Source organism: Sinocyclocheilus rhinocerous, unplaced genomic scaffold (assembly GCF_001515625.1).
Source record: "Sinocyclocheilus rhinocerous isolate Xijiao unplaced genomic scaffold, SAMN03320098_v1.1 scaffold1597, whole genome shotgun sequence".
NCBI lineage: Eukaryota > Metazoa > Chordata > Actinopteri > Cypriniformes > Cyprinidae > Sinocyclocheilus > Sinocyclocheilus rhinocerous.
In genome coordinates this window covers 57,912-85,307 of record NW_015659934.1, presented here as the reverse complement: position 1 = coordinate 85,307, position 27,396 = coordinate 57,912, and the positions used below count along the sequence as shown (strand labels likewise).

Here is a 27,396-nt window from a genome sequence, read left to right as displayed (position 1 = left end):
TTTACTAGTGCTGTCAAACGATTAATCGCGATTAATCACATTCAAAATAAAAGTTTTTTACAAAATATATGTGTATACTGTGTATATTAAATATCAACCCTCTACATTGCGAGTAAATCATTCGCATATGCGACTAAATCTTCACTCTGGCGACTAAATGATGTCTAATATTAGCCAATGGCTAATAAATTCTCAGATTTTACTCGCCAGTGTGTGAGTTGGAGGCTGAGTATATGATTAGCACAGATATATTTTCACTCACAGAACACTCTGACTGAGCGCTTCAGAGTTTCACTCTCCGTCAAGCGATCTGTGATATTTTTCAGTTCATTTGAATGGATGCGCAGCGCACCTGTGTTTGTGTATTTGGCGTAACGTAAGCTCTAGTGTGAAGGCGCACACTCGCCGTCGCTTTCTCTCACACGTGCAAAGAGCGAGAGCGAGAGTCTTACATAACATGCAGTACTTACATAATTGATGCGCTACATGTAAACGATATACTTTGTTGTATTTTGCTGTCAAAATAACGGAGTTCCTTTGGAATTCTTCAGCTTTTAAGAACTGCCGCTTTCTCCGGTAGTGGGCGGAACTGTTTATTATGATGGGGTAGAATCCACAGCTCAGTACTCACTACTCAATACTCATGAGTACTTTTAAATAGGCTACTCTTTTACTCTTACTCAAGTAGTTTTTTGGACAAGTACTTTTACTCTACTCGCACTACATTTTTTGGAAGGTAATGGTACTTTTACTCGAGTATATTTTTTCAGTACTCTTTCCACCACTGATAGTTTCTAGTTAAACACAGGCTCTGAAAGCTGACACATTTGAATGCTTTAACAAAAAAGGCAAGAGATCACGGCTGGATATTCCCAGCATAGTAGTAATGACTGAACAATATTTCCAATGTTTATGGACCACTGTGTCTGATCTCATATCAGTCCTGTACAGCTATAGGCCAGGAACAACAAAAACTATTACAGCCTCAATCCCAACACCATGTATGCTGCCAGTGTAACTTCTCACAGCGTCCGCACTTATTTACTTATTAACCCCTTTACTGTCACCCCCCCTTTGAACATAGACGTGAAAGTGCACTATTCAAACATAAATTGTTATAATTCATGAACGCTTTTGAAAACAGACCTAAGGTTGGTCTCTTTCTAAAGAAGATAATCAGCAGATTATTGCTGAAGTGAAATCATTTCAAAAAATAAATGTATAAATAGAAGTTTAAATTTACTGTAAAGAAAATGTACTGTACTATTTTTATTTTACTTCTATTTAAAAAAATTTTAAATTTATTTTATATAGTTTTAATCCAAAATTGCTATAAAATTAAAGCCATATGTCTAAATAAGTTGTGTTCCAAATTTGAAGTTGATATAAAAACAATTGAGGTTTCTATGCAATTTTGTTTAGGCGTTATACCACAAACAGCCACCGGGTGCCATTCAAACTCCATTGCATTTTGTTGGATGCATTTTTCTGTCACAAATGTTTAAATCTCTCTCTCAATATTACTTCTATCACAAAATAACCAACAAATATGGAATCTTGAGACTCAGACCATTCCAACAATATGTATTTTGTCAAGATTATAAAAAGCTTTGATTCTAAAAGACCGTAATACGTTTTGTAATATGACTCCTCCCACTAAGGGGGATTTAAAGATTTAAAGATCTAAAAAAAGATTTAAAGTACCATTTTCATGGTAATGCAATGTCCCATTTCAAAATGGTTTTCAAGGATGACTTTTAAGGTTTGAATCTTTCAAATTATATATAATTTATGATGATTACTAAACCGTGATAGAGAAAAAGGCAATGAAATAAAGACTTTTTGTGACAAAGGTCAGAACTCCTGTTATGATGTATATGTTTGGAGGTGCACTCTTGTCATAAATTAATCTATTACTGTTCCTACATAATTTTTTAACAACAAACAGTGATCAAATATCTATTTAGGAGTCTTAGACCTTTCCAACATACATAGTTTGTCATGATTAGATTAGGATTTAATTGTAATATATTAAAATAAACTTAGGCGTCCCGCTGGCGAGACGGTGACAGTTAAGGGGTTAAAAGGTTGTTCACAGCGATGCCATAGAAGAACCATTTTTGGTTCCACAAAGAACCATCTCTTTCTTACCTTTTTAATAATCTGAAGAACCTTCTTTCGCCACAAAGAAGCTTTTGTGAAACTGAAAGGTTCTTCAGATGTTAAAGACCATTTAGACAAAAAAGGTTCTTCTGTGGCATCGTGAAGCGCCTTTATTTTTAAGAGTGTATAAATCAGTCATTTTCCTTACCAGTGAAACATTATACCAACAATTTAAATACCATCTTACATATTAATCAATTACCTTTATTTAAAGGGACTGTTCAGCCAAAACTTAAAATTTTGTCATCATTTACTTATCCTCATGCTGATCCAAATCTGTAGGAGTTTCTTTCTTCTGACTTTCCAAGTAATTTTTCCATACTATGGGAGCTACCAGCAACTGTTAAAATATCTTCTTTTGTGTTCAACAGAAGACAAAAAACTCCTGAGGATGAGTAAATGATGAAAATGTTCATTTTTGGGTGAACTATCCCTTTAATGAACACGTGACTAGCATTACACACTCTAAAATAAAGTTACCTAAAATAATATTTGGCCATACTACAGGTTTTGTCAAGAAATAACAATGGTAAACCATCATGAAAATGTCACAATAATAAAGCAGTGCATTTCTTCGTGATATACCTTGATAATCACTGCTGCAGCCTAGAAATCAATCAAACAATGATGCTTACGTATGGACGGGTCTGACATGATCACCATGACGTAGGTGTTGGACGTGAACACGTCGATGAAGGCAGCGAAGTTAGAGTTGCGCACTTCCATGCTCTGGAAAGAGGCGGCCAGTTTACTGTGGGACAGAGAGAAAGGTCAGAATTACCCATGATGCTGTTCAGCACTGAACACCGCATGAATGGAGTGCGACTGACCTGCAGCTCAGCTTGAACTGCTTGATGATGTTACTGATCTTCTCGAAGCGATGAGCATCTCGCTGCTCCTTACACTGATAATGAGAGATCACCTGACAAGACACGAGAGACAGGTCGAATCATATCAGCGATCGCTCAAACCTCTCTGAGACGCATTCCAGACGAAACTAGACACGTGTGAATGCATCTGGGTGTTGAAACCGCATAAACGTGCTTCATATGTGACCCTGCAGCACAAAAGCAGTCTTAAGTCGCTGGGGTATATTTGTAGCAATAGCCAACAATTCATTGTATGGGTCAAAATTATTGATTTTTTTTTTATGCCAAAAATCATTAGGATATTAGGTAAAGATCATGTTCCATGAAGATATTTTGTAAATTTCGTACCGTAAATATATCAAAACTTAATTTTTGATTAGTAACATGCATTGCTAAGAACTTCATTTGAACAACTTTAAAGATGATTTTCTCAATATTTAGATTTTTTTGCACCCTCAGATTCAAGATTTTCAAATAGTTGTATCTCAGCCATATATATTCTCCTATCATAAACCATACATCAATGGAAAGATTATTTATTCAACGTATGTATGTATAATGTATAAATCTCAGTTTCAAAAAAATTGACCCTTATGACTGGTTTTGTGGTCCAGGGTCACAAATGAGGTTTCCTTTGCAAGAAATGGCTATTAATTTTGCTATACTATATTGAAATATCTTTTCTTTTGAAAACAGTCATAAAACCTAACTTACAAGCTTTGGAACAAGTGTTTGTGTGCATGGTGCACACATAGAATGCAATTTTGTTTTCGTCATAAATTGCAGACAAATACATTTAAAACTGAACAAAAATCAAATGGCAAAATAATCACAACATGAGGTCATGACCAAACTGTGCAGCGCTAATCTGCCGTCACGTGTGTAAGCATGGTGTTTCAGTTTGGTACGGACCAGGAAAGTAGCTCTTTCAAAAAGCAAGACTTCGTCTGCCTCAATGATCTGAGCGAAGTTGCGCAGGTTGCACTCGAGCTGCTGTACGTTAGGAATGAGCTGATAGACGATGCTGGACCAGGCCTGCAGACACACACACACACGATACTTAAGTCACTCTTCTGTCTGTCTATTAAAGCTGAGCGGTGCAGAGAAATCAACATGGTCTTACTTTATACAGTGTCTCGTCCCAAATAGACGTTCTGAAGCAGGTGCAGGCCAGCGGGCGAGACAGCCTTTTCAGATCGTCCTCACGCTCTTTAAATATCTAAATCACAAACCAATAATTCATATTGATTAACAGTGTTAATTGTTAATGGCAGTTTCACTGATGACAGTCGACAGGGCTTTTACAAACTCATTTCTGTAATACTGAATTTTAAGGTGGAACATAATTTTCTTACAAAAGATATAATGCATAATGTTCCTAAAAAGGGTTAATAAATACACTAGCAGTCAAAGGCTTTTGAACGGTTTTAGTTTACTGTTTTTTAAAGAAGTCTCTTCTGCTCACCAAGCCTGCATTTATTTGATCCAAAATACAGCAAAAGCAGTAATATTGTGAAATATTTTACTATTTAAAATTTAATTTAACTATTTAATTTCTATTTGAATATATTTTAAAATGTAATTTATTTCTGTGATCAAAGCTGAATTTTCAGCATAATCATTCTAATATGCTGATTTGCTGCTCAAAAAACATTTAGTATTAGTCTTAGTAATATTTAAAACAGTTGAGTACATGTTTTTCAGGTTTCTTTGATGAATAGAAAGATCCAAAGAACAGCATTTATCTGAAATAAAAAGCTTTTGTAACATATATATATATATTATTATAAGTGTTTGATCACCACATTTGAGTGATCATTGCAAAAAATGTGTTATATATATATATATATATATATATATATATATATATTATATATTGTGAGAGTGAGTGTGTGTGTGAGTGTGTGTGAGAGAGAGTGAGTGTGAGTGAGAGAGTGTGTGAGAGTGTGTGTGTGTGTGTGTGTACTGCTGTATAACACAAAGGAAAGCACACCAACAGTCAGTGCTCTATTACAGCGAGGTTAAACTCACCTTCTTCTTCATGGCTGTGCTGGACATTTCCCCGCTCAACTTCACTTTACCACAGTAAATCACTGTACTCCGCCGATCATCAACAACTGCAACGAGACACAACACATCAGCACTCTTTTCACTCGCAGCTTTACTGTGTGAAGTGTCTCAATTAAACGTTGTGTTCCTAAATAGGTCCACTTAACAATAAAGTAATATTTCTTTATAATAATTGCAATGCACATGCAGTTTAGAGCTCAGTCCCTCCTGACCTGAATTATCCATACTAACTATACTTTATGTGAATAAACGGATCAATCAGTCCAGAATTGACTGAGTGCTGAAATCCATTTGAGCTGTAGACATTCTGATTGTTTTATTCTCTTTCACTTTAGTACCATATACAACAAGAGACTAGAAAGTAAACGAGATTGTTGAGGTTTTCCTCGAACTAACTTCCAGCTTTTGGTGTGACAGGTCAATATGATCAGTTTACTTTGGTGTATCATCATCATCACGTGCTCCTGTAACGCTGGACGTCCACACAGCGCAGAATACTTTAGCCCTCGTATTGTTTTCTAATGTGAAACCGAACCAGTTCGTTCCTGTGAAATGTTTGCTATCGCTAATGCTACATGCTAACGTACTTCGTTGGATCCTTTGTTCAACGCGAAGACAATCGTGTATTTGTGTGTGTCTCAAGCGTCCAAATACACTTCGAAGACAGATAGTTAACGTTACTGTGTCTCTGTAAGATTGTGTTTCTGTTTGTCACTTCCCGATGATGACTCTCAGATCTCAGCTAGCAAATAAAGCGATGAAGAGCGCTGCTGGTGTTCCTCTGCTGAAGTTAGCTTAGCTCTACACTAGCGCTTTGCTAAACACGACAGAAGAGTCAAAAACAGTCGATTGCTGTAAATGCAGTTAATGCTGGAATATAATCACATACCTGATTAAACTCCCCATCGATGGTCTTCTTTCTTCTTCTTCTTCTTTTGGAGTTTTATGGCGGTTCAGTCGGTACACCATATATTACTCCTCTTACCCACTTCTTTCTTTCCATCACTGTGCATGTAACCTTCTGACCAAGCAATGTTTTTAGTCCGAGCGCTGCCTTTTGTTGACTACTATCCTTACATATTATCAGTAACTTACCATCCCTCAAATTTTTCGCGCATTCGATCTGTCCAATCGATTCCTTTATAGCTTTGGTAATTTTCAATGGATTGATTACACCAACAGCACCAGATGCAAACTTCAACATTACCTGATATTCTTCCTTCCTTTTTCTTATATTACGCTGCTCCTTATCACTATCAGTTTCTGAGATCTCACTCCAACTCTTCTTTTTCCTTTTTCGTTTTTCCACCACTGACCAGTTTAAATCCCCCCCACCACTACCTTCCCCGCCAAACGCTTCATCTTCCATCTCCGAATCACTTCCGGAAACTACACTACTTCCTTCCATCAACGAACCAGTCACAGCCCAGCGTTGCCAATCAATCCCGCGCCTTCTCCCCATCGATGTTTATATCACTGTTCTCGTATATGGTGACAAAAAGCACGTGACTGACCGCCGCTGTCTCGCGATGACTTGCACAAGCTGCATCACGTGACTCGGAGGTCAGCGCTAGATGGCGCTGTATGCAAAGAAAAGAACAAATGAAGAAAAAGCTAAGTATAAAATGTAGAACACATTTAGGGTTTTCTTTTTCTTTAGCTGCTTTAAGTATATCATTTTTAATTAGCTCTAAACTTGTAGCAAATGTAATAAATCGAATTTTTTTAAAAAATGAAACTTTTTGTTTTGCATAAAAACACTAAAAATAATAATGCGGTAATCAAAAGCAGGTGTTGCATTCTTTGTAACTAACTCTTCATACATTCTGCCCCAAAAGCACTTAACAATAATGCAACTGTAAGATGTTACTGGACTTCTTTTTTGTCTGTTTTTGTTAAGCAGATTCTTCATTGAGTATGACATACGTGAAAAAACTGGTGTTTTTAACAACCGTAAAAAACGAATAAAATTATACAAATGATCAGAACAACACCTTTGCCTCTTCTCATCCCAAAATATCCCTCAAAAACTGAATGAATGAGCGACTGAATGAATGAGCGAATGAATGAATGAATGAATGAATGAACGAATGAATGAATGAGTGAATGAACGAAATAATGAATGAGCGAATGAATGAATGAATGAGCGAATTAATGAATGAGCGAATGAATGAATGCAGAACTTGGAAAACTAGATTTAAACTAGTTTAATGCTATCACTTCCACTATGGTTTAAACGCCACACAACACATGTTAAATTAGGGAAATGTTCATTAACTAAGTTTTCCACCTTTAACAATAATTAAGAAGCACATCATAACTATAATTAAACTATTTTAAATAAAATGAGAAAAAATGCAGAGGTTGAATAATTAAAATTTTGATTTCCTGGAATTCCTGATAACATAAAAAACTATAAGACAAAAATCTCAACGCCAAGAAATACACTTAAATACGCACGGATATTTTCCTCATTTATTTCACATGGCTGTATTTACAGTATGTTACTTTTATGCAGAATTATTATTAATAATTTTTATTTTTTTTCCCATTCTGTCTTCAAGCCTCAGCTGTTTAGGATGTCCTAATTTGCATCCTAAGAAAAACGAAATATCTTAAACTCTCTCCTTAAAATAAAAATAAAAAATCTAAACATAGTACTTTATTACTTTTCATTACTATGTTACAGCAGTTTCTCAGATATGTATTCTCGTCTCCTCTGACTTGTAATCATCATCATCTTCATCATCTTCATCATCAGCATCAGCGGTGTTTCTTCTGAAACCTCTAGCGGCGGTGGGCGGGGCTGACCGCGTGATGACGATGATCCTGCGCTTCCATTGGCTCGTGTCACCCGTGACGTCACGATCATGATTAGAATTGATGATCGGACGTTTTGATTTCATTGTCTAGTGAGGGGATCGGTAATGAAATCTGCTGAATTCGAGGGGTTCGTTGATTTCTCTACAAAAGGTATCTCTCCCGTTTAATCTCCTCGGCAGTGTTGTACGGTTGCGGCGAATGTCATACATTTAAACCAGGGTCGCTTTACGAGCAGAGCAAAATACACACACACACACACACACACACACACAGAGAGAGAGAGAGACACTGACACACACTCACACACACACTGCAATGTTTCTGTTTACATAATCTAACTCTGTTCATGTAATTAAAGGACACTGCAATCTTTTATCTTTGACTACATTCACATTCTGCTTCACACACTGTCATGATCTTTCACTCATTCTGTTTATTTCAATGACAGTACTAAGTTTGGTAACACTTTATTTTAAGGTGTCCTTGTTACACGTTACATATGTACTTACTATCATAACAGCAATAATTACATGCAAGTAACCCAAGACCAAACCCTAACCATATAGTAAGTACATGTAGTTAAATAATATTACTCAGTACGTAAATGTATAATTACACTGTAACAAGCACACCTTAAACTAAAGGGTGACCCTAAGTTTTATTTTCATAACAACAACTGTAATAAACATGGCAGGAACTATGATTCCTGATGATAATGGTTACACTTTATTTTAAGGTGTGCTTGTTACATTGTAACTATACATTTAAGTACTGAGTAATATTAATTAACTACATGTACTTACTATAGGGTTAGGATTAGGATGAGGGTTTGGTTTAGGGTTAGTAATTATGCAAAATTTATTGTTATTATAATAGTGAGTACATGTGATGTGTAACAAGGACGCCTTAAAATAAAGTGTCACCCTTTATTTTAGTATTTCGGACACTTAACGCTTGGGTAGGATGGAAATATTTGTGTTTTTCTAAGTGCTGTTTAAAGCCGAGCTCATGCATGTCTGTGAATGGATACAAAATTGAATGTACTACTGATAATATTAGTAATTTAATGAAGAGCAACGTTTGTGTTCTGTCTTTGTCAGATCTGAGGGGTCTGTCCTGGAGCGAGCGGGCCGTGTGTGTTTCTATCATCCTCCCAAACACAGCGTATAAGTGTCACGATGGCTGGACGCTGGTGTGAATAGACCTGTGTGCGTCTCTGCTGTATGTTGAGATTAATTGCAGCTCAGCCTGATTCCTGGGGTCTCTCAGCACATCCATCAGAGGGATGGAAAAATGGCTGGAAAAGAGGAGCATTCACACTGTGAGTCTGCAGTTCAGTGCATTTCCACTGGAGACATTCACACTGCATAGATGCAAACCCCTCAACTTTAGCTGACAACTCACTTTTTTTAGATCAAAATAGGGCACCAGTGAGATTTGCTTAGATCCAGTGAGAAAGTGTTTTTATTCAGACTGGTCATAACTTTTTATATTCCGTTATGAAAAGGTAGACTGGTCTTATTTGTATTGGAAAAGTAAGACTGATAACCACTTGGCAACTGCTAGTACGTTTTGTATAGTATTTTCTTTACTTTTTACTAAACTATGTCTAAAAAGGGTAACATTTTATGTATTTGAGGTCTGAGATTTGGGAACGGTGAAGAGAGAGAGAGGGCAAACATTTTGCATTTTAGGTCTAATCAGCCAATATTGTCTTAAATAGCCTGCATAGCACTTCATCGTTTATAACATGGGGTTTTGACCAAATATTTTCAATCTTGATTTTTGTAAAATGTTGCAACAAGATGTTATTTAATTATTGTGTGTGTGTGTGTGTGTGAAAAATTACAGTTTTGGAAATATAAGGTAATAAAAAAATATTTTATCAATCTTGATTTTTGTAAAATGTTGCAACAAGATGTTATTTAATTATTGTGTGTGTGTGTGTGTGTGTGTGTGTGTGAAAAATTACAGTTTTGGAAATATAAGGTAATAAAAAAATATTTTTAAAAATACTTAAAGTAACTACAAATGAGCATGTGAAACAAATATCTTTAAAACAAATTCTATGTGGAGCATGCCCCCGGTTCTCACCTTTTTTTCCCCACATACAGCATCAGTGCTGGGGGTTCAGTGCTACAATATAATAGACCCGAACAAAGCAATGGGGTTATTACTCACACTGGGGTTTTATTGTGAATCAAGAAGTGTAACTGATCAACTGTTAGTTACACATAAGTACTGTTGCAGGTTTAATGCTTTAAACTCTATCAGTGGTATCTGACATGTTACAAGTGAATACAATTTTGACTCATCTCTGTATTTCATAGTTTTCAATGAAAATGTGAATAAAATCAAGCAAGTTATGAAGTGTGCCTGGCAGCTGAATGACCTCAATGCTTCGGTTATTTGCTGTACTAAAGCAGTTATATATACTGCTGGAAGATTGTGCCAAATTAGTGAAATAGCTCAGATAACGAGGACTGAAATGCCTGATATCCCCTTACACAGCTGTGGGTGAAACGTTCAAAAAACACATGAAAACAGTTAGATGGAAACCCAGCCACTGTTTCAAGACATTGGACATGATGTTATGATAAGATGAGACTAGTGAGACAAAATTGGAAACTGTCAGTATAACATTCATCATCCCATCAACTACATGCTCAAATAATATATAGGTTTTTACTGAATCATTTAACACAAATGCAGACATTATGCCACAGATGATAATATGGCTTTGCCTGTTGCAATAGGAAGTTCTTAACTGTTTAGCAGCGTTATTTCATTCTTTGCATGAGGTTCTCCTGTCTTGCAGATGAACCTGCGGTCTGTATTCACCGCCGAGCAGCAGCGGATCCTGGAGCGCTATTATGAGTGCGGCATGATCAATCAGAGCAAGAGCTGCTTCCAGCTCATCCTGCAGTGTGCGCAAGAGACCAAACTCGACTTCAGCGTGGTTAGAGTAAGCCTGCTCGTTTTATTCATGTAACATTTCATTTCAGACGGTTTGAGCTGTTTATGTTGTTATTTAGTGGTCGACCGTCATCAGTGACTGATACCCATATCTAAAGGGCAGGATGATAATTAAATGAAAAATAACAGTGTATACTAACATACTTTTATGCTAATTCAGTTGACTAAAACATGTGAAAAATGTGCATTGCAAGTGATGACTGAGTGAGTGTGGTGATTGGCCAATACGGATATTTACAAAATGGCCAAACATAAAATAAAACGCAGAGAATTTGAAATCTTTATTCACTGATGCTCTGAAAATGGGTTTGAATAAAATGGCTTGCTAACTTTTTCTGTGTGTAATCTCTGCTGCCACGACAAAACCCTAAAACAACCCTAAAAATGAGCATTTGTACAGCTCAGATAATGCATTAAACTAAGTGCTTGAATAAAACAAGCTTTATATTTCCATTCACATCACTAAATTGTTCACTGCAAGTGTCTCAGCAGCAGCACATTGGATTTGAGAGCTACAGCAGAGAGGGACATCTTTTAGTGAACAATGACTTCAAAAGGAGTCTTTTAATCTGTGTTAATAGCTTAATGGTCGTCTATATACTAGTGTATTTCTAAACACTGACAGAAGATAAATATATCTTATAATGTAGATAATTTTGTGATAACGACAGGCTGGCTGTACATTCTCCTGCTTATTACATGGCGAATAATTATTGGGCACAAAGTATTGATTTGACTTTTTAGTAGCTTATTAATATTTTATTAGCTCACTTGTAACAGTTCCTAGAAAGTGGCTTTTAGTCAAGACGGGACAGACAAGTTCAAACTAGAAATACATATCAGCAATGGTACATTCACACGGGGCTTCAACGCCTTTGAATGGAGTGACATCAAGCATTGCAGAACTGGATTGTGGGTCCGTTGCGTCTCGTCACTGGCGTTGCTCACGGCAGAAGTGGAAAACTTTACAACTTTTCAAGCGTCAACGCAAGCATGAGCCAATCAGATGGCCTTATGCAAATATACTGACATCGATGGTGACGCCCTGTGTGAATAAGGTGTAAGGGATGATGTAAAGTCCTCCTGATTACTACATGGTTAGTCAGCAGTGTTGAGGAAGTTACTTTTAAAAGAAATGCATTGCAATTACTCCCTAAAAAAGTAACTAATTACGTTACTTAGTTACTTTTTATGGAAAGTAATGCGTTACGTTACTTTTGAGTTACTTTTTAAACCTGAGCAGGGCTTGCTTGTTTGTTTTTAATATAAAAAGTTATTCTTTTACAAATGTAAAAGCCCTTTCACACCAAAAGTTAAATGAATACGCTTAGGCTGAAGGAAATGTAAATTCACGTCTGTACAATAGAGGGCGCAGCATGAAGAATATGACGCAGGAGAAGAAAGTTCAACACTATTCAGCAATAACACAAATGAAACACAAATGTGTGTGTGAGATGAGTAAACACATGTTGATATTTAGTCTAGAACTACAGTAAGATCATGTTCACACACAACGCTCTGCACTTACTCCTGATTTCTGTCACCATGGCAACACCAGAGCTGTCACTCAATACATGGAAACAAAGTATCTGCTGTTACTGATTTGAAAAAAGTAACTCAGATATTTCCCTCTAAATTAAAAAGTAATGCGTTACTTTACTAGTTACTTAAAAAAAGTAATCTGATTATGTAACTCGCGTTACTTGTAATGAGTTACCCCCAACAATGTTAGTCAGTAAAAAAATAAAGGCCAAATAAGGAATTACATTGGCATGTTGATTTGAGTTTGAAATTGTTAAAAAAAATTATTTTATAGTTTCTGCTAAGGAAAGTATAATGTATTCAATCTGTTTGTCACGCAAAGCCTGTATTCTGATGATATGGGCTTATACTTTAATGGTTCTCTATACTCAAATTTTGAGTTTTTGAATTTTAGTTGTATAGAAAAAATCCTCCTTCTCTGATGAAATAGATCCAGTTCTTCAAAGCCGTCCTGATGGCAGTGCGTTTCTCTTCTTCTGTGGTTTCAGACATGGGTAGGAAACAAGCGTCGGAAGCTGGCGTCCAAGGCGGATCAGAACGGAGCCGGCGCTCAAGCGCTGTCCCATCAGCATGTTTCGTGCGGATCTGCCGGGGCGCTCGTCGCAGGCTCGGTGCTGACGGCTGAGATAGCGGCCATGCGGAGCATCCAGCGCGGCCCCCCGGTGACCCACCTCCTCCCTCCGCAGGCCTCGTCCTCCTCTTCATCTTCCTCCCCACTCAGCGACGTGATTCTGATGGGCATTTATGCCAACTGCTTCGATGCTACCGTTCACAACAGGACAGTGACGAAATCACTGCCCTCGCACGCAGAAATGGAGCCGCCCGCCGTGCAGCGGAAATCCCCCATCATCCCCGGCGGCTCCAGCGTGCTCAAGTGCAGCCAGACGCTCAAACCCTTCCCCTCCAGAGACGTCATCGCCCCCAGCTGGGAATCCCCTGCCTCAAGGTAAGGTGTCATGGTTAAACAGTGATTCAGTGCGTTTACTAGGGCTGTGAAAATAAATCGATGCATCGCGAGTCGAGAAATGATTCCGCATCGATTCTGAGATTTTCCGAATGCATCGCGATTCTTTCTCTAGACGATTCTGAGCATATTACTTACATACTTTAAAATTATGAGTTTATTTCACTTTGGATGTGAAATGTGAAAACAACATTGAGACTATATGTTTTAAATATTTGTTTAATAACATATTTTACTAAGTACTATGAATGAAGGCCAGAATCACTGATATTGATGCACCTATTAAATTGATTTTTTTTTTGTTTTTCAGTTTATGGGGATAAAATCAGTCATTATAGCCATTCAACAGTACAGTATAATTGAAAGCCAAATCTGTTTCACCATATATTAACAATTACAGAATATTAAAAAGTATTACAACAACTTAAAGTAAACTTAAAACAACGTTCACCTGAAACTATTATGTTAAAATGTCTCTGTTAATATTTTTTGAATGAGAGCTGTCAGTTCATTTGCACTTAAAGTTAATTTTGCATACTTTTTTTAACCGTAAATTAGTAATAAGTTACCAGTAGTTAAAGGGATAGTTCACTCAGACCTGTGTGAGTTTGTTTTTTTCTTTTGAACACAAAACAAGATTAAAAAAGCAAAACGTTTAAAACAATGTGGGTAACCAAACAGTTGATGTTCCTCGTTTACTTCCATAGTATTTTTTCATTACTAGGGAAGTCAATGGCTGCCAACTGTTTGGTCACAAACATTATTGTGTTCAACAGAAGAACGTTTGGAAAACTTGATGATGACAGAATTTTCAACTAGTGCTTTAAAGCAACTGTATGTAGTTATGTTTAGTATTTTTGAGTTTAATTCACTGTGACTTACACTACCGGTCAAAAGTTTGGGATCAGAACGAGTTTCTTCTGCTCATCAAGGCTGCATTTGTTTGATCAAAAATACAGGAAAAAATTTAATATTATGTAAAATAACGTTTTTCTATTTTAATATACATTAAAATCGAATTTATTTCTGTGATGCGCAGCTGTATTTTCAGCATCATTACTGCAGTCTTCAGTGTCACATGATCTTCAGAAATCAGTATAATATGCTGATTTATTATCAGAGCTGAAACTGTTGCTGCTTCATATTTTTTTGGAACCTGTGATACTTTTTTTCAGGATTCTTTGTTGAATAAAAAGTTAAAAAGAAGAGCATTTATTTAAAATAGAAGTCTTTTCTAACAATATACACTACCGTTCAAACGTTTGGGGTCAGTGCATTTTTATTCTTTCTTTTTAAAGAAATTAAAACTTTTATTCAGCAAGGATATGTTAAATTGTTAAGAAGTGATAGCAAATATTTATATTTTGAATAAATGCTGTTCTTTTTATTCTTCAAAGAATCCTGAAAAAAAAAGTATCACAGGTTCCAAAAAAAAAATAAAATATTGTGCAGCACAACTGTTGATAATTCTAATTTAAAAAAAAAATCAGCATATTAGAATGATTTCTGAAGATCATGAGACTGTCAGGGATCTGGAAGGAGGACCCAATTGCAGTGGGAGTAACAAGGGTTTGACAAAACAGATCAATACAAAAAAGTAGTGAGGTGCACAGGTGATACCACAACAGGAACACAATAAACAGAGATAGCTAGGGAAGGCCACTGGAACAGCCTCAGACATCAACTGGCAGAATACTATAGCAGCAGAGGAGGCGGCAAGACCAGGCCGGTGGAGAGACCAGAGCAAGGCACCAGAGAGCTGAGCTCAGATACTTATTGACCATAAACTCTGAAGCACCCCAGACACCAGGCAAGGGAACAGGTCAGGACAGGACCTCTAACACCACAAGACAAAACATAGCTGCACAGGAACAAATTACTCCAAGACAGGCAAGAGAATAAACAAAAAGGACTAATAAAAAAATAAAAATAAAAATTAAAAAAAATTAAATTAACCAACACAAATAACTAAAACATCAACCAAAAAATGAAAACAAAAGATCAGGACTAAGAACTAAATGAACACTAAAATAAAAGCAAAAAGACAAAAACAGACCACATCCAAAAACAAGGAGCAAGACAAGAACATAGAATTACAAGAGACAAGACTAGAGCACAAGATCAAACAGACAGGGAGACAGGAACACATAATCAGCCACAGACAGAGACACACACACACAGGGAAAGAATGACCAAGAACCAGCAAAGACAATAGGGCAAGGGGCACTATAAATAGGGAGGAAAACACACGATGAACAGGTGAGAGCAATTACACTAACAAGGACTCAATGAGGGCTAACAAGAGGGTGTGGTAATGAGGAAACCAGGAGGAAGGGCTAAAGAAGCACATGGCTGAGAAAAACGATCAACTAGGCCATGTGCTGACACAAGAAACAAAACACAAGACAACCAGAGTGTCAGGGCAAAACCCTGACACTAGCCCCCTCCCAACGGACGCCTCCTGGCGTCCAATTCTACCAAACAGTTCATAGTTGCCAGATTGAAAGTGCAGGCAGCAGTAGGAGGGGAGGGGGTGTGGGGGGGCTTGAAGTCAGAGTCATAAGCGATTAGAACTGGGCTGGAGCAGACTGTACAGGAACATCTTCAGAGGTCATGCCAGGGAGAGCAGTATACTCGGGGACAGCCTCCACAGGTGAAACATGACTAGCAGGAACATACTCTGAGGGACTCGTCAGAAGCAGCAGATAGCCAGTCTGGTATGATCTCAGTAGGCGTAACCTCACTAGCAGGAACATCCTCTGAGGGACTCGTCAGAAGCAGCAGATAGCCGGTCTGGTATGATCTCAGTGGGTGCCGCTTCACTAGCAGGAACAACCTCTGTGGGCTTAGAAAGACAGACAGGATCAATCTTCAAGGACGGGACAAAACTGACAGGACAGCCTCTTCAGGTGGAACACAACTAGCAGGAGCATCCTCTGAGGAACTCGTCAGAAACAGCCGAGAGCTGGTCTGGTATGATCTCAGTGGGTGTAACTTAACTAGCAGGAACAACCTCTGTGGGCTTTACAAGACAAACGGATACACATCTCCATGGCCATGACCCAACTGGCAAGGACGGCCTCCAAGGACATAACAGGACAGACAGGAACATTTTATATGGCCATAACTTGACAGGCAGGAACACCGTCTATGGCCATGACCCAACTGGCAGGAACGACCTCTGTAGGCGTGACAGGACAGGCAGGAACACTTTGTATGGCCTAGACATGACAGGTAGGAACAACATTTGAGGGCTTGACAAGACAGGAACAATCTCTATGGCCATGACCCAACTGGCGGCAACGACCTCTGTAAGCGTGACAGGACAGGCAGGAACACTTTGTATGGCCCAGACAGAATAGGTAGGGACAACCTCTGAAGGCATGACTTGACAGACAGGAATAGTCTCCATGAACTTGACTGGCAGGAACCACTTCTGTGGACTTGACACAACTGACAGGAACCACGTCTGTGACACTTTATACTGGAGTAATGATGATGGAAATTCAGCTTTGCATCACAGAAATAAATTATATTTTAAAGGATATTAAAATAGAAACCATTATTTTGTATTTTAATAACATTTTGCAAGATTACTGTTTTTTCTGTATTTTGATCAAATAAATGCAGCCTTGATGAGCAGAAGAGACTTCTTTAAAAAACATTACAAGTCTTACTGATCCCAAACTTTTGACCGGTAGTGTATAATTACAGTGGTTATCTGTATACATGCATTTGCTGCTGCCTTTACACAGAATTCGGTATCTGCTCACCGAACTGATAATATTCCCAGAACAGACATTTGGAGTGAGTGAGGGAAAGAAACACAAGCCATCCAGCTTATAAGAAGTCAGTGCACCATCTGTAACGATTCTGAAACAAGAAAAAAACCTTACATAGAGTTGCTTTAAAACATGTGGTCTCAGTATTTTATGAGTACCGATCACCTTTTGTCTGTACTTAATCACTGAGATGAGCACATTACTGACAGAATCAAAAACAGGCTGTGTCTTAATCTCTGAACAGGCTTTCCTTTGTGTTTCTTTAGGTGACGAGTGACGTGTCGGCTCCCTGGCTTCACAGTAACTCGCGGAAAAGAACGGTGAGTGCCTGAGATGTGCTGCGGCTCTTCTCTAGCGCATCAGAGATCACTTTACTGTCAGCTGCTGATGATGGCTTTAATGAAAGGTGTAGTGTGTATTAAGCTGCAGGACAGGACGCAGTTCAGCGACAGAGACGTGTACACGCTGAAGCGCTACTGGGATAAAGGCATGACCAGCCTGGGCTCTCTGTGCAAAGAGAAGATCTCAGCGGCAGCCTGCGAGCTCAGTGTGGACACCGAAATCATCAAGGTCAGGAGTCTGGACTCAAATCACAGTGTACTTCACTTTTTATACCTACACAGAATAATACAGTACAACGTATTGTTGTTTTGTATTTTTATCCCCTCGTTAAAAAACTTTCGTTATTCATAATTCATCATCCGACTATCGAACAGATGCAGCGTCACATCACAAAGCTTCAGACTTTTTTTGCATGAAAATAATGTCACACTATTATTTATTATTTTGCACAGAATATATCACACTAAAAAGATGATGACTCTCAATGGTATTCAGTCAAATTGTCTGCTTGTTGTAGTTTTTTGTTGAATGTGATTCTTCTGTTTAGATCTAAGAGTCATTCTGTAATTTAAGGGGACATGTTCATTGACGACAAGTATATGTGTCTAATGATTTCTTCACAAAAATCATATTTTGGGAATATTAAGGGAAAACATATCATAATCTCAAACAAATATTTTGTGCACCGTATGTTTCAGATTGCCTTGAATGTCTCTTAAATTACAACTTTTGAAAACACTGATGAAATATTATATCAACAGATATTACCGTAATTTTGAGAAAGCATGCTGTTTTTTTTTTGTTTTTGTTGTTGATGTGAAATGTAACCCCAATTGTAGAATTTGCACAAATTAATAGTAATAGCACACGGCATTAGTTAGTAAGTAATTAGTTACTGTAATTTAATTACTTTTCCCTTGAAAAAGTAAAGCAAGGGATTACTCTTATTTTTCTGTAATTTAATTACAGTTACTTCTTATGTAATTGAACATAATGCTGTATAGACTGTAGAACATTTATATATACAATACACAACAGCGGATTTAACATAAAAATGTAAAGTCTAACCTTAAAATGCATGCTTTTTTCACTTTAAATACTTTGTTGAGTTCAAAAGAATATTGGTAACACTTTAGTGTCCAGTTCTCACTATTAACTAGTTGGTAATTATCATGAATACTACTAGACATTGGCTGTTTATTATTACTTAAAAAAAAAAAAAAACATATTTATGTCTTATTCTGCAAGACCTTATAATTCCACAACTACTTTATTAAGTATTAATAAGCAGGAGTGTATCGAGGCAAAAGTTAATAGTTAGTTAATAGTGAGAAGTACTTTTTGGAAAGAGTAATTTGTACAGTGATCTAATTACACTGTTGAAGATGTAATTAGTAACTAGTAATTAATTACATTTTTAGAAGAGCTTACCCAGCACTGGTCAGATGTCAGTGTTTGCTGATTTGTAAATCGTAATCTAAACTACAATTCTACCAAATCTCATTTAGAGATTCTGAGTCTGAGTACAGTTCCAACCCTTTCCTCGTGATACTGCATAACCTTGTTTCTCAATCATACGACTTCTTACATGTATCTCACATTATTCTCAAAACCCATTGTTTTTATATAAAGCCATCTGAAACCTGTGTTTGACAGACGTGGATTGGTAACCGCAGAAGGAAGTACCGTTTGATGGGCATTGAAATTCCTCCGCCTAAAGGAGGGCCGGTCATGTTCCCAAATCATTCCCCTCTCATCCTTGAAGACGAGCGCCAGACTCCAGAGCTGGGAGAGGCCAGCGAACACAACGACCTCGGGTCACTCTGTTTGTCTGACGGTGGGGATGATTTTCATGCTGTTGATGCATGAGATCACTTACTGATTTTTAATTACATCAACACAGAAAACAGTATTGCTTTAAAGTGGTCATAGGATGCCCATTTTCCACAAGTTGATATGATTCTTTAGGGTCTTAATGAAAAGTCTGTAACATAGTTTGGTTAAAATTTCTCAATAGTAGTGTAAAAAACACCTTTTTTCTTCAGCGGCTCAGATGTCGGGAGTAAATGACGACTGCTGTTCATTATTACATCCAACAACAGAACACCTCAATCTCTTAGGAGTCATTCTTGTCTACGTCTGCTCCGGCGGTGAAACAATGGCGGACTGATGACAGTCACTCAGGGCGGAGCTAAAGTTAGACGCCAGTCCAGTCTGTGCTGAAACACTACTGTCAGTCAAACTATTGTGGGAGGGGCCTGTCAGTGTGACGTCACACAGACCGGCATCTGAGATCGGCTCGATTTGAGAAAGGGGAAAACATTTAACCAGATTAAAAAAAAACACTGGGTGGATTTTTATCATTATAGGGTGGTTGTGTACACACACTGCCAACACACATTTCAGTTGAAACAACTTGTAAAAGTGCTTGTAGCATCCTATGACCCCTTTAAGCCATTATGTCTAGTAATTGTACATTTGCCTTTTTTTTTTAAAGATGGAGCCAGTGATTTATATCTGAAAGAAAATGATGATGTAAACGATGAATCAGATGGTTCCACCCCTGCTAAACATGTGGTATGAGCACATATCCATCAACATAACCAAACAGTTTAACGGTTTAATGCTAACTCTGACTCAAACATGAAACTTTCTTCTAGAAGATTGAAATCGTTGACGAAGAAGAAGATGATGATGAGGGTGACATGTTGACCACTGAGATGGAACAGATGCAAAACCTCTTAGAGTTCAGGGTAAGCAGAGAGTCAAGAGCTGCATAAGAATGAATGGATAATGAAGAAGCCCACAATGACCAGGACAAATGGATCTGGCCCCATATGCTTTTGTTTTCAGAGAATCACTTGTGTTATGTTATTGCCATATAAAGAAACACTGCTCTTTGCCAACAGCTTAAAGGGATATTTCACCCAAATTGTCATTCAAAACCTGTATGCATTTCTTCTGCAGAAAACTCTAAAGAATATCATACGAGTTCGGTATGACATGAGGGGGAGTAGATGATGACAGAACTTTCATTTTGGGGTAGATTGTCTCTTTAATTACTCGTATCTCCTTTTACACCGTGTCCTATCCAGACTGCGACATTAAACACACAATACAAGTAACTTACCATGTTAGTCCGAGTGTTTGGAGAAATCACTTCATTGCTCAGATCCGTTACTGAGTTCCCAACCGGCTCCTTCACTGAACTGCGAGTCATTTTCCAGTTATGTTTGATTCAGAAATGAACCTGGAAACCATTACTGTAATGTAATACATACATTATGTATTTATGCATATTTACTGATTTGTTGTGTAATTACAGGTACATATTCACAACATGCCAGTGAGTTGTTAAAAGCTGAAGTAGGAAGATATGCACTCGTTGAGCTGAAGCACTTTATTGAGTGGTTCTACAGTTATCAACAACAACAACAACAAAGTTTTATTTTAGGCATCAATAGCTTCCTAGTCTTTTTTTTATCTGTAGCCCTGCCATATTTAGATTCTACTTTTTTAAAATAAGGCCAAGGTTTTACAAATGTATAATGACATTTATAGTGATGATTTTTGATAAGGGTACTCTAGACTATATGTATGCCAAATTTGATAACAGGTTCCAGGCGAATCCAGGAGTCATGCTAACAACAAGCGTGTCTTATGTCTTTCTTCTTCTTTTAATGGTGTTTTACATTCTTAATGCCACATGGTATATTTTTAAGTGTATCCTTTTTTTCTTTCCTCTTTCTCTGACACACGACACTGACACATAACTTAATGCAAAATGCATTTAAAAAGAAAGATTGGGGGAGAAAAGTCTATGCTGTCACTCTTTTACCTATTATTTACTCATAATGCAACTGTATGCAGTTTTGTGTATTTTTGCGACTGTGGAGCTCCCTAGAGTTAAGTGAGTTGAATTCACTGTCGTAAGGCAATTTACTGGTGTATCAGAATGTCATACCAACTCACCAAACTTTTTGTGGAATTGACCTATGGAGAAAAAAAAGTTTTGTTTTTTTTCTTGCATAAATGAAAATCTATTTGTCTGTTTAAATTTGGGTCACTGAAGGATTCAGAAGAAATAAAAAAGAATTGGTGCTCTCCTTGCAGTTCCAGTCCAAACCTAAATGACTTGTTTTCTTCTGTGGAACATGAAGACTGTGTAGGGACTCACTTTAATGCCTAATAAAGCACACGATAATGTCCATACAGCTCACTGATCATTTTATAGGTGTTCTGATCGGTGTTGGTGAAAAACAACCCAACCATCTAGCGCTTCACACTCAGGCACATTGATTCCATGCTTCTTCTGTCAGTGCACCAATGTAAAATGTGCCATTTCGTGCTTTATTGAGCTTTAATGTGAGTCATTGTAATGAATCCATCCAACTGGATATTCATTAAATTATCACATTTTGTGTTCTGTAGAAAGAAAGTCATTTGGGTTTGGATTGGAACTGCAAGGACAGGAACAGGAATTCTTTCACCTCTGAATCCTTCGCTGTCCCCAAATGCAGGCTTCATACTGGATCCAAATGACATGAGGGTGAGTAAACGATGACGGAAATTTTAGGTGAACTATTCCTTATGTTCTTAAGGTATTAGCTGCTATATACTTGCATATCTTTTTAAACCAAATTTTCTTCTCTTTAATAATAGACAAAGAGAAATAAGAAATGTTGGGGAACTGTAGTACAGCTGTGTAGCTGTAGTAAAGGTTAAACTTGTTTAACGGGTTCCCTTAAGTTAAACCACTTAATGGTTTTCATGCATCCAGGCCCAGAAGAGTGTTCAGTCCACTTCCTATGCTTCCTATGAAGCGTGTGTGAAAACACATCAATCTCATTGGCCATCGTGAAGTCATGTGATGTAGCATGGCGTGCCAGTGAAACCATAAAAGGGTGCCTACATCACAGATTGCCCAGCTTCTTTGTCTTAGGGAAGCTGATTGTCTGCTGCTCAGTTCATGTTTATGAGAAAGCTTAGAGCCTCACATTATTTTAACTACTGGTCTAAGTATAGGAGGTGTGTGATGCCGTGCCCATGCTTGATAGCGGGGGGCGACTCGCATGAGATGTGCGTTGTTTGTATGGGTGCGGAGCACACATGGTCAGTCCTCGAGGGGCTAAATGCATGAACTGCGAAAGCTTTACAGTGAAAAAAAGAGGGATCGCAGGCGTAACTTAGACTGGTCAAATGAGCATCAAGAGGTTGTGTCTGTTCTAAACTAGACGACTGCTTCCTCACCACCAGCCGAGCACAACCTCCCTGAGAAATATCCCGTTCTTACCACACAGAGTACTCGGCTCGCTTTTATACCACAGCAACCTCAAACTATTCTACGGTTGTGGGGCTTCGTGAGCATGGGCAGGGCTGGACTGGGGTTAAAATTCGGCCCTGGACAAATCCAGCCCATCTGGCCCACGAGTTCCCCCATGAATGTTTTGCTGGGTTATAGGGCCTTTAATTGGAGTAAATAATAATAGATATGACTGGATTCACGACAGATGCACCAAACTTGATAATGCATTTTTGTCACATAGAAATGCACTTGACAGTAAAGCATTGATTTTTGCTAATAAAAATTGCTAATAAATTCTGTCATCATTTCCTCACCCTCATGTCATTCCGTCATTTCCTCACCATTTTCATGTAATTTCTTCTGTAGAACACAAAAGATATTTTGTAGAACATTACCAAACCATTTTGGTTACCCTTGATTTCTACTGTATGGACAAAAAAAATTCTTGAATTTCTGAAATTATCTTCTTTTATGTTCCACAGAAGAACGAAATTCATAGGTTTGGAATGACACGATGTTGAGTAAATGACAATTTTAATTTTTGGTTGAACTATCCCTTTAAGAACTTATTTAATATTTAAGTAATAACAGTAACATTTATAATAAATACATCTCTATTGTACAGTGTTAATAACTGCAAGTTAAATTACTATGGTGCTGAATTTACAAGTCTATGTTTTGGCGTTTTCCAATTTACCTCGTCATGCAGTTTACATTGTCGTGGCTGTTTTCAGCCAGCATCACTACAGAACCTTTAATGTTCTCATGTCACACGACTGTATAACACTATTCTGTCTGACATCTGAATGGATCAAGCGACTTGCGCTGTTTGTCACATTGTGGCACGTTCGTCAGCGCTGTGCGAATGCATTGCGTAGCGCCGCTTCACACTTTTGGAGTATTTGCTTTTTGCAGTTTGCTGTCATTTAAAAACAGAGCCTAATGTGGGAGAGGTCTCATTCACTTCGGCGATCGGCCCACTGGGAATGTCCCAGTACTCCCGATGGCCAGTACATCCCTGAGCATGGGTATGAGGCGATGCAGAGGGTGGAACAGACTCTTGAGAGCTATCTCTCCCCCTCATCTGTGTGTCATAGTGGAGGAAACCTGCTCTACCTTCCAAGCTGTGTAGGGTTACATCTAGCTTGGTTGGCAAGGCATATGTATCCGCAGGTCATTCTGGTGCATCGCTCTACACCATGGGGGGGTTGCAGGCGTACTAAGCTGGCCTGCTCAAAGACATGGATTGTGGTGAGGGATTAGACCCAGAGGCAGTGCCACAGATCACACTCTTCGTGCCACCAAGTAGAGCCCTACCGCGGGACTGTTTTCTTAATCCCGCTTCCGCGATTTTTGTGTTCAGTCCCACCCGCTCCAGCAAACATTCTAATATTTCATAACATTTTTGTGCATCAGGGAGCCGCTATCAATATGCGGGTATTTAAATCGCTTTTGAATGAGCGCTAACTGTTCACTTTCATTTTCGATTTCGAAATCACGCGAACTTTGTGTAAAGGCAGCACATCTTACAAGATCAGGTATTTGTCAATGAGCTCAGGATCTGTTGTGCAGCAAATCCTCCACTATGGTTTTGTCAGTCATCTCTCCTTGCTCTCGACCCGTGATCAGTGAAATCTGACTCCTGCTGCTCATGTTGGATGCAGGGTTGTCAAGTCCAAGTTGGATGCAGTGTTTTTTTTTTCAAAATATTGGGTTGCTTTTAAACTGTTGCCATGGGTTGATTTTCCCAAGTGGGTTAAAGGTTTGAAATATTGCATAAATTATATTTGACTGAAAAGCTTGCATTGAAACATTTTGCATTCTACGTATGATAAAACTGCGCTAGATGTTAAGTTTTGTGAGGGAGGGCCACTGGTAGGAAGCTTTTTAGCTGTGTTTGTGATTAATGTACATAACAATGACTGTAAAATATGTATTTTAGGTATCTAAATGACATATTATGTGTTTTGATATTTGGGATTAGGCTACTTTGGGCTGTTTTTGACTGGCATGGGCTAGTTTTGTCACACAGACCTGGCAAACCTGGCTGTATGGAGCGGAGCAGAGCAGACACTTTCAGTTTAGTGTAGCGAACAATTTCCAGCTGAACTAAATGATTTCTATTTCTATAAAAAAGCAAAACGACAGTTGAGGGCAGTGCCACGGTGGGCAAGTAATGTAATCGGTGAACGACCAAACACTATGTAAACAGCTGTTTATGTAACTCCATCATTCTTGGTATGCGACTGCTAACCGTTAGTAGACCAGAAGTTTTTTTTTTAGTCGCTTAATCGCAGGAAAAAACAAAAACAAACTAGTGCGCTCACTGCAGGACAGATGAAGAGACGCTGCTACTTATTCCTAAAATACTCAGTCATTTTTGGTCATACAGATAAGAGTAATACATCTTTCGAATCTGTAAAGACTCTTTTTATTTGTGTGCGCTCACAATAACAACAAAACATTGTGCTTTTGTAAAATAATGAAAGCAAACAGGATGCGCTTTCTGCCGTCTCGGTCTCTGTGAACTTGAGCGTGAAACTCAGAAAGTGTATATTTGCCTTACAGACATGAAAAACATATCTATAGAGAGCGAAATGTCTACTTTCAATTGAACCAAATCAAATAGAAAACAAATATGCTCAGGTTATGTAATCAGTATGAAACATGCATACAGGCGCATCCTCTACTGCGAAGATGACGAGTCAGTGGCGATAACTTCATCTCCAAACCGAAAACGAAAAAAGCACTAGTTAATCAATACATTATTAAAATGTTAATGAAAAGAGCTGATCCCTCGCCGCATTCAGGAGCACGCGGCTTCCACCTGCTTCCACCGCACAGGGTCTCGCTCCCATCGCGAGGAGCAGAAGGCCAATGTGGCTTCTAGCGCTCCCCCTCGGAGAGATGAGGGTCGACCACCAAACAACATCTCAGCTGTCCAAAGGGGAAATATGATCTAAGGACCTGACGATGATGGGTGCAGCTCTCCGAGGTTATTCCTCCACCTCTGGTGCTTCGGGAAGTAGAAATACTCATCTTTGCTCATTAGCGATCTCTTAGTTCAGCATGTTTGGTCATATCGCTATACACCATGCAATCTGCAGAAAGAGAAAGCTGAAAAGGTTTCAAGGTTAAAGTGTTACAAATAAACCAAGCGTAAAGCTTGAGCTATTAGATTTTAACCTGGTAAAATGTAAATGACAGGGCACGAAACTATGTTTGTTTCTTTTTTTTATCCATTAAACTGGACCATAGAACAGGACTCTCAAAGCCTTGACATCATATCCAGGAGATAAGTCAGTAAATTCGAGTAAAATCACAGGCTTCGCTTATCCCATGCGAATGTGCCACACGAAATACAGATGTCGGGGCTAATTTCCAAATCATACGAGGTCCTCAGATCATACTAATCCTGTGCGAATAGGGCTTTAGTCACATTTATACACGGTCATGGTTACCTACCACCTACTAAATCTATGTGTTTGCCTGTAAAACCTTAATATCACATTATTTTAAACTTTCAGACAGCTTTATTTATCCACTGAGACTAACTTATTTATTGTCGAAAGGACAATATTTGAAATATTGTGGAACAGTTGTTTAAATATGAATAATTTGCCTCCTCAGAATGAAGAAGTGCAGTTTCTTGAGAATGAGCTGCGGAGCCAGAAGCAGAAGTTCTCAAAGCTGAAGAGCTTCACCAAAAGCCTGCTGATCGCTGTGAGAAACAAAGACAGAAAGAAACAGCAGGTGAGGAAACTCAAGCAGATGAAGCTTTCAGACGAGCAGAGGAAGAAATCGGATCGTAATCGGTGCGTTTGTCTGTTGTCAGGAGCTGTTAGCCAGTCTACCTCAGAAAGTGAATGAGGACTGGGACCTGGGCCTGGAAAACCACCGCGAGTCTGGCGCAGAGATGCCCACCATCCAGAAAGAGTCCTCTGTATCAGAGGAGGAGGAGGACATGGATCAGATGAGACTATAAACGCAGTTCTGTTCCTCACACACGCCACATAGTGCCTGTGGAAACCAACCAATAACTGTTGGGCCAAACCAGTCATTTTCTACAGCATACGTCATATCAGACTGCCCTGGCCGGGTCCGGTACTATCAAATAAATGCCACTAAGTCAACACAAGATTGTCTCTTCTCATTTTTATGACATCTGTAAGCATGAAACGCACTGATTAGGATTATAATTAAGCAGGTTTACACACATCGGCACATCTGTGGACACATGGTGGCAGGTAGTGATGAGAGAAACAAAGCTTCATTTGAACCAATTAATTCAAAATGATTGACTTCGTTGAAGTGCTCAAAACGCCATGCGCCGGGGACACCTAAAAAACTAATAGCTAAATTTTTAAAGTGCAATCTATTAAATGTAGTGCTGTCAAACGATTAATCGCGATTAATCGCATCCAAAAAAAAAGTTTTTGTTTACATAATATATGCGCGTATACTGTGTATATTTATTATGTGTATATATAAATACATACATACAGTATATATTTAGAAAATATTTCCATGTATATATTTATATTCATATAATTGATATTA

The 27,396-nt window shown here is 38.2% G+C and overlaps 2 protein-coding genes across 2 annotated transcripts in view; one reads left to right on the top strand and one right to left on the bottom strand.

Annotated features, from left to right (window-relative positions):
* LOC107724537 (ras-related GTP-binding protein A-like) overlaps window positions 1-4,376 on the bottom strand; it is a 7,913-nt gene extending 3,537 nt beyond the window's left edge. Inside the window, exons 1-5 of the mRNA XM_016533516.1 lie at window positions 4,338-4,376; window positions 4,156-4,251; window positions 3,945-4,067; window positions 2,994-3,085; window positions 2,799-2,914 (exon numbers count right to left, since the gene is read on the bottom strand). Coding sequence (XP_016389002.1) covers window positions 2,799-2,914; window positions 2,994-3,085; window positions 3,945-4,067; window positions 4,156-4,251; window positions 4,338-4,376 — 466 coding nt within the window. The remainder of the gene's footprint in view (window positions 1-2,798; window positions 2,915-2,993; window positions 3,086-3,944; window positions 4,068-4,155; window positions 4,252-4,337) is intronic.
* A 3,522-nt stretch (window positions 4,377-7,898) lies between these two features.
* LOC107724547 (highly divergent homeobox-like) lies at window positions 7,899-26,965 on the top strand. The gene is given in 12 exon segments (XM_016533530.1): window positions 7,899-8,075; window positions 9,026-9,246; window positions 10,744-10,890; window positions 12,932-13,369; window positions 13,372-13,389; window positions 17,456-17,509; window positions 17,613-17,759; window positions 19,188-19,368; window positions 20,029-20,108; window positions 20,192-20,284; window positions 26,467-26,589; window positions 26,672-26,965. Coding segments are annotated over 11 exon segments (1,467 nt in total). The 5' UTR covers window positions 7,899-8,075; window positions 9,026-9,210; the 3' UTR covers window positions 26,822-26,965.
* The last annotated feature ends 431 nt before the right edge of the window (window positions 26,966-27,396 follow it).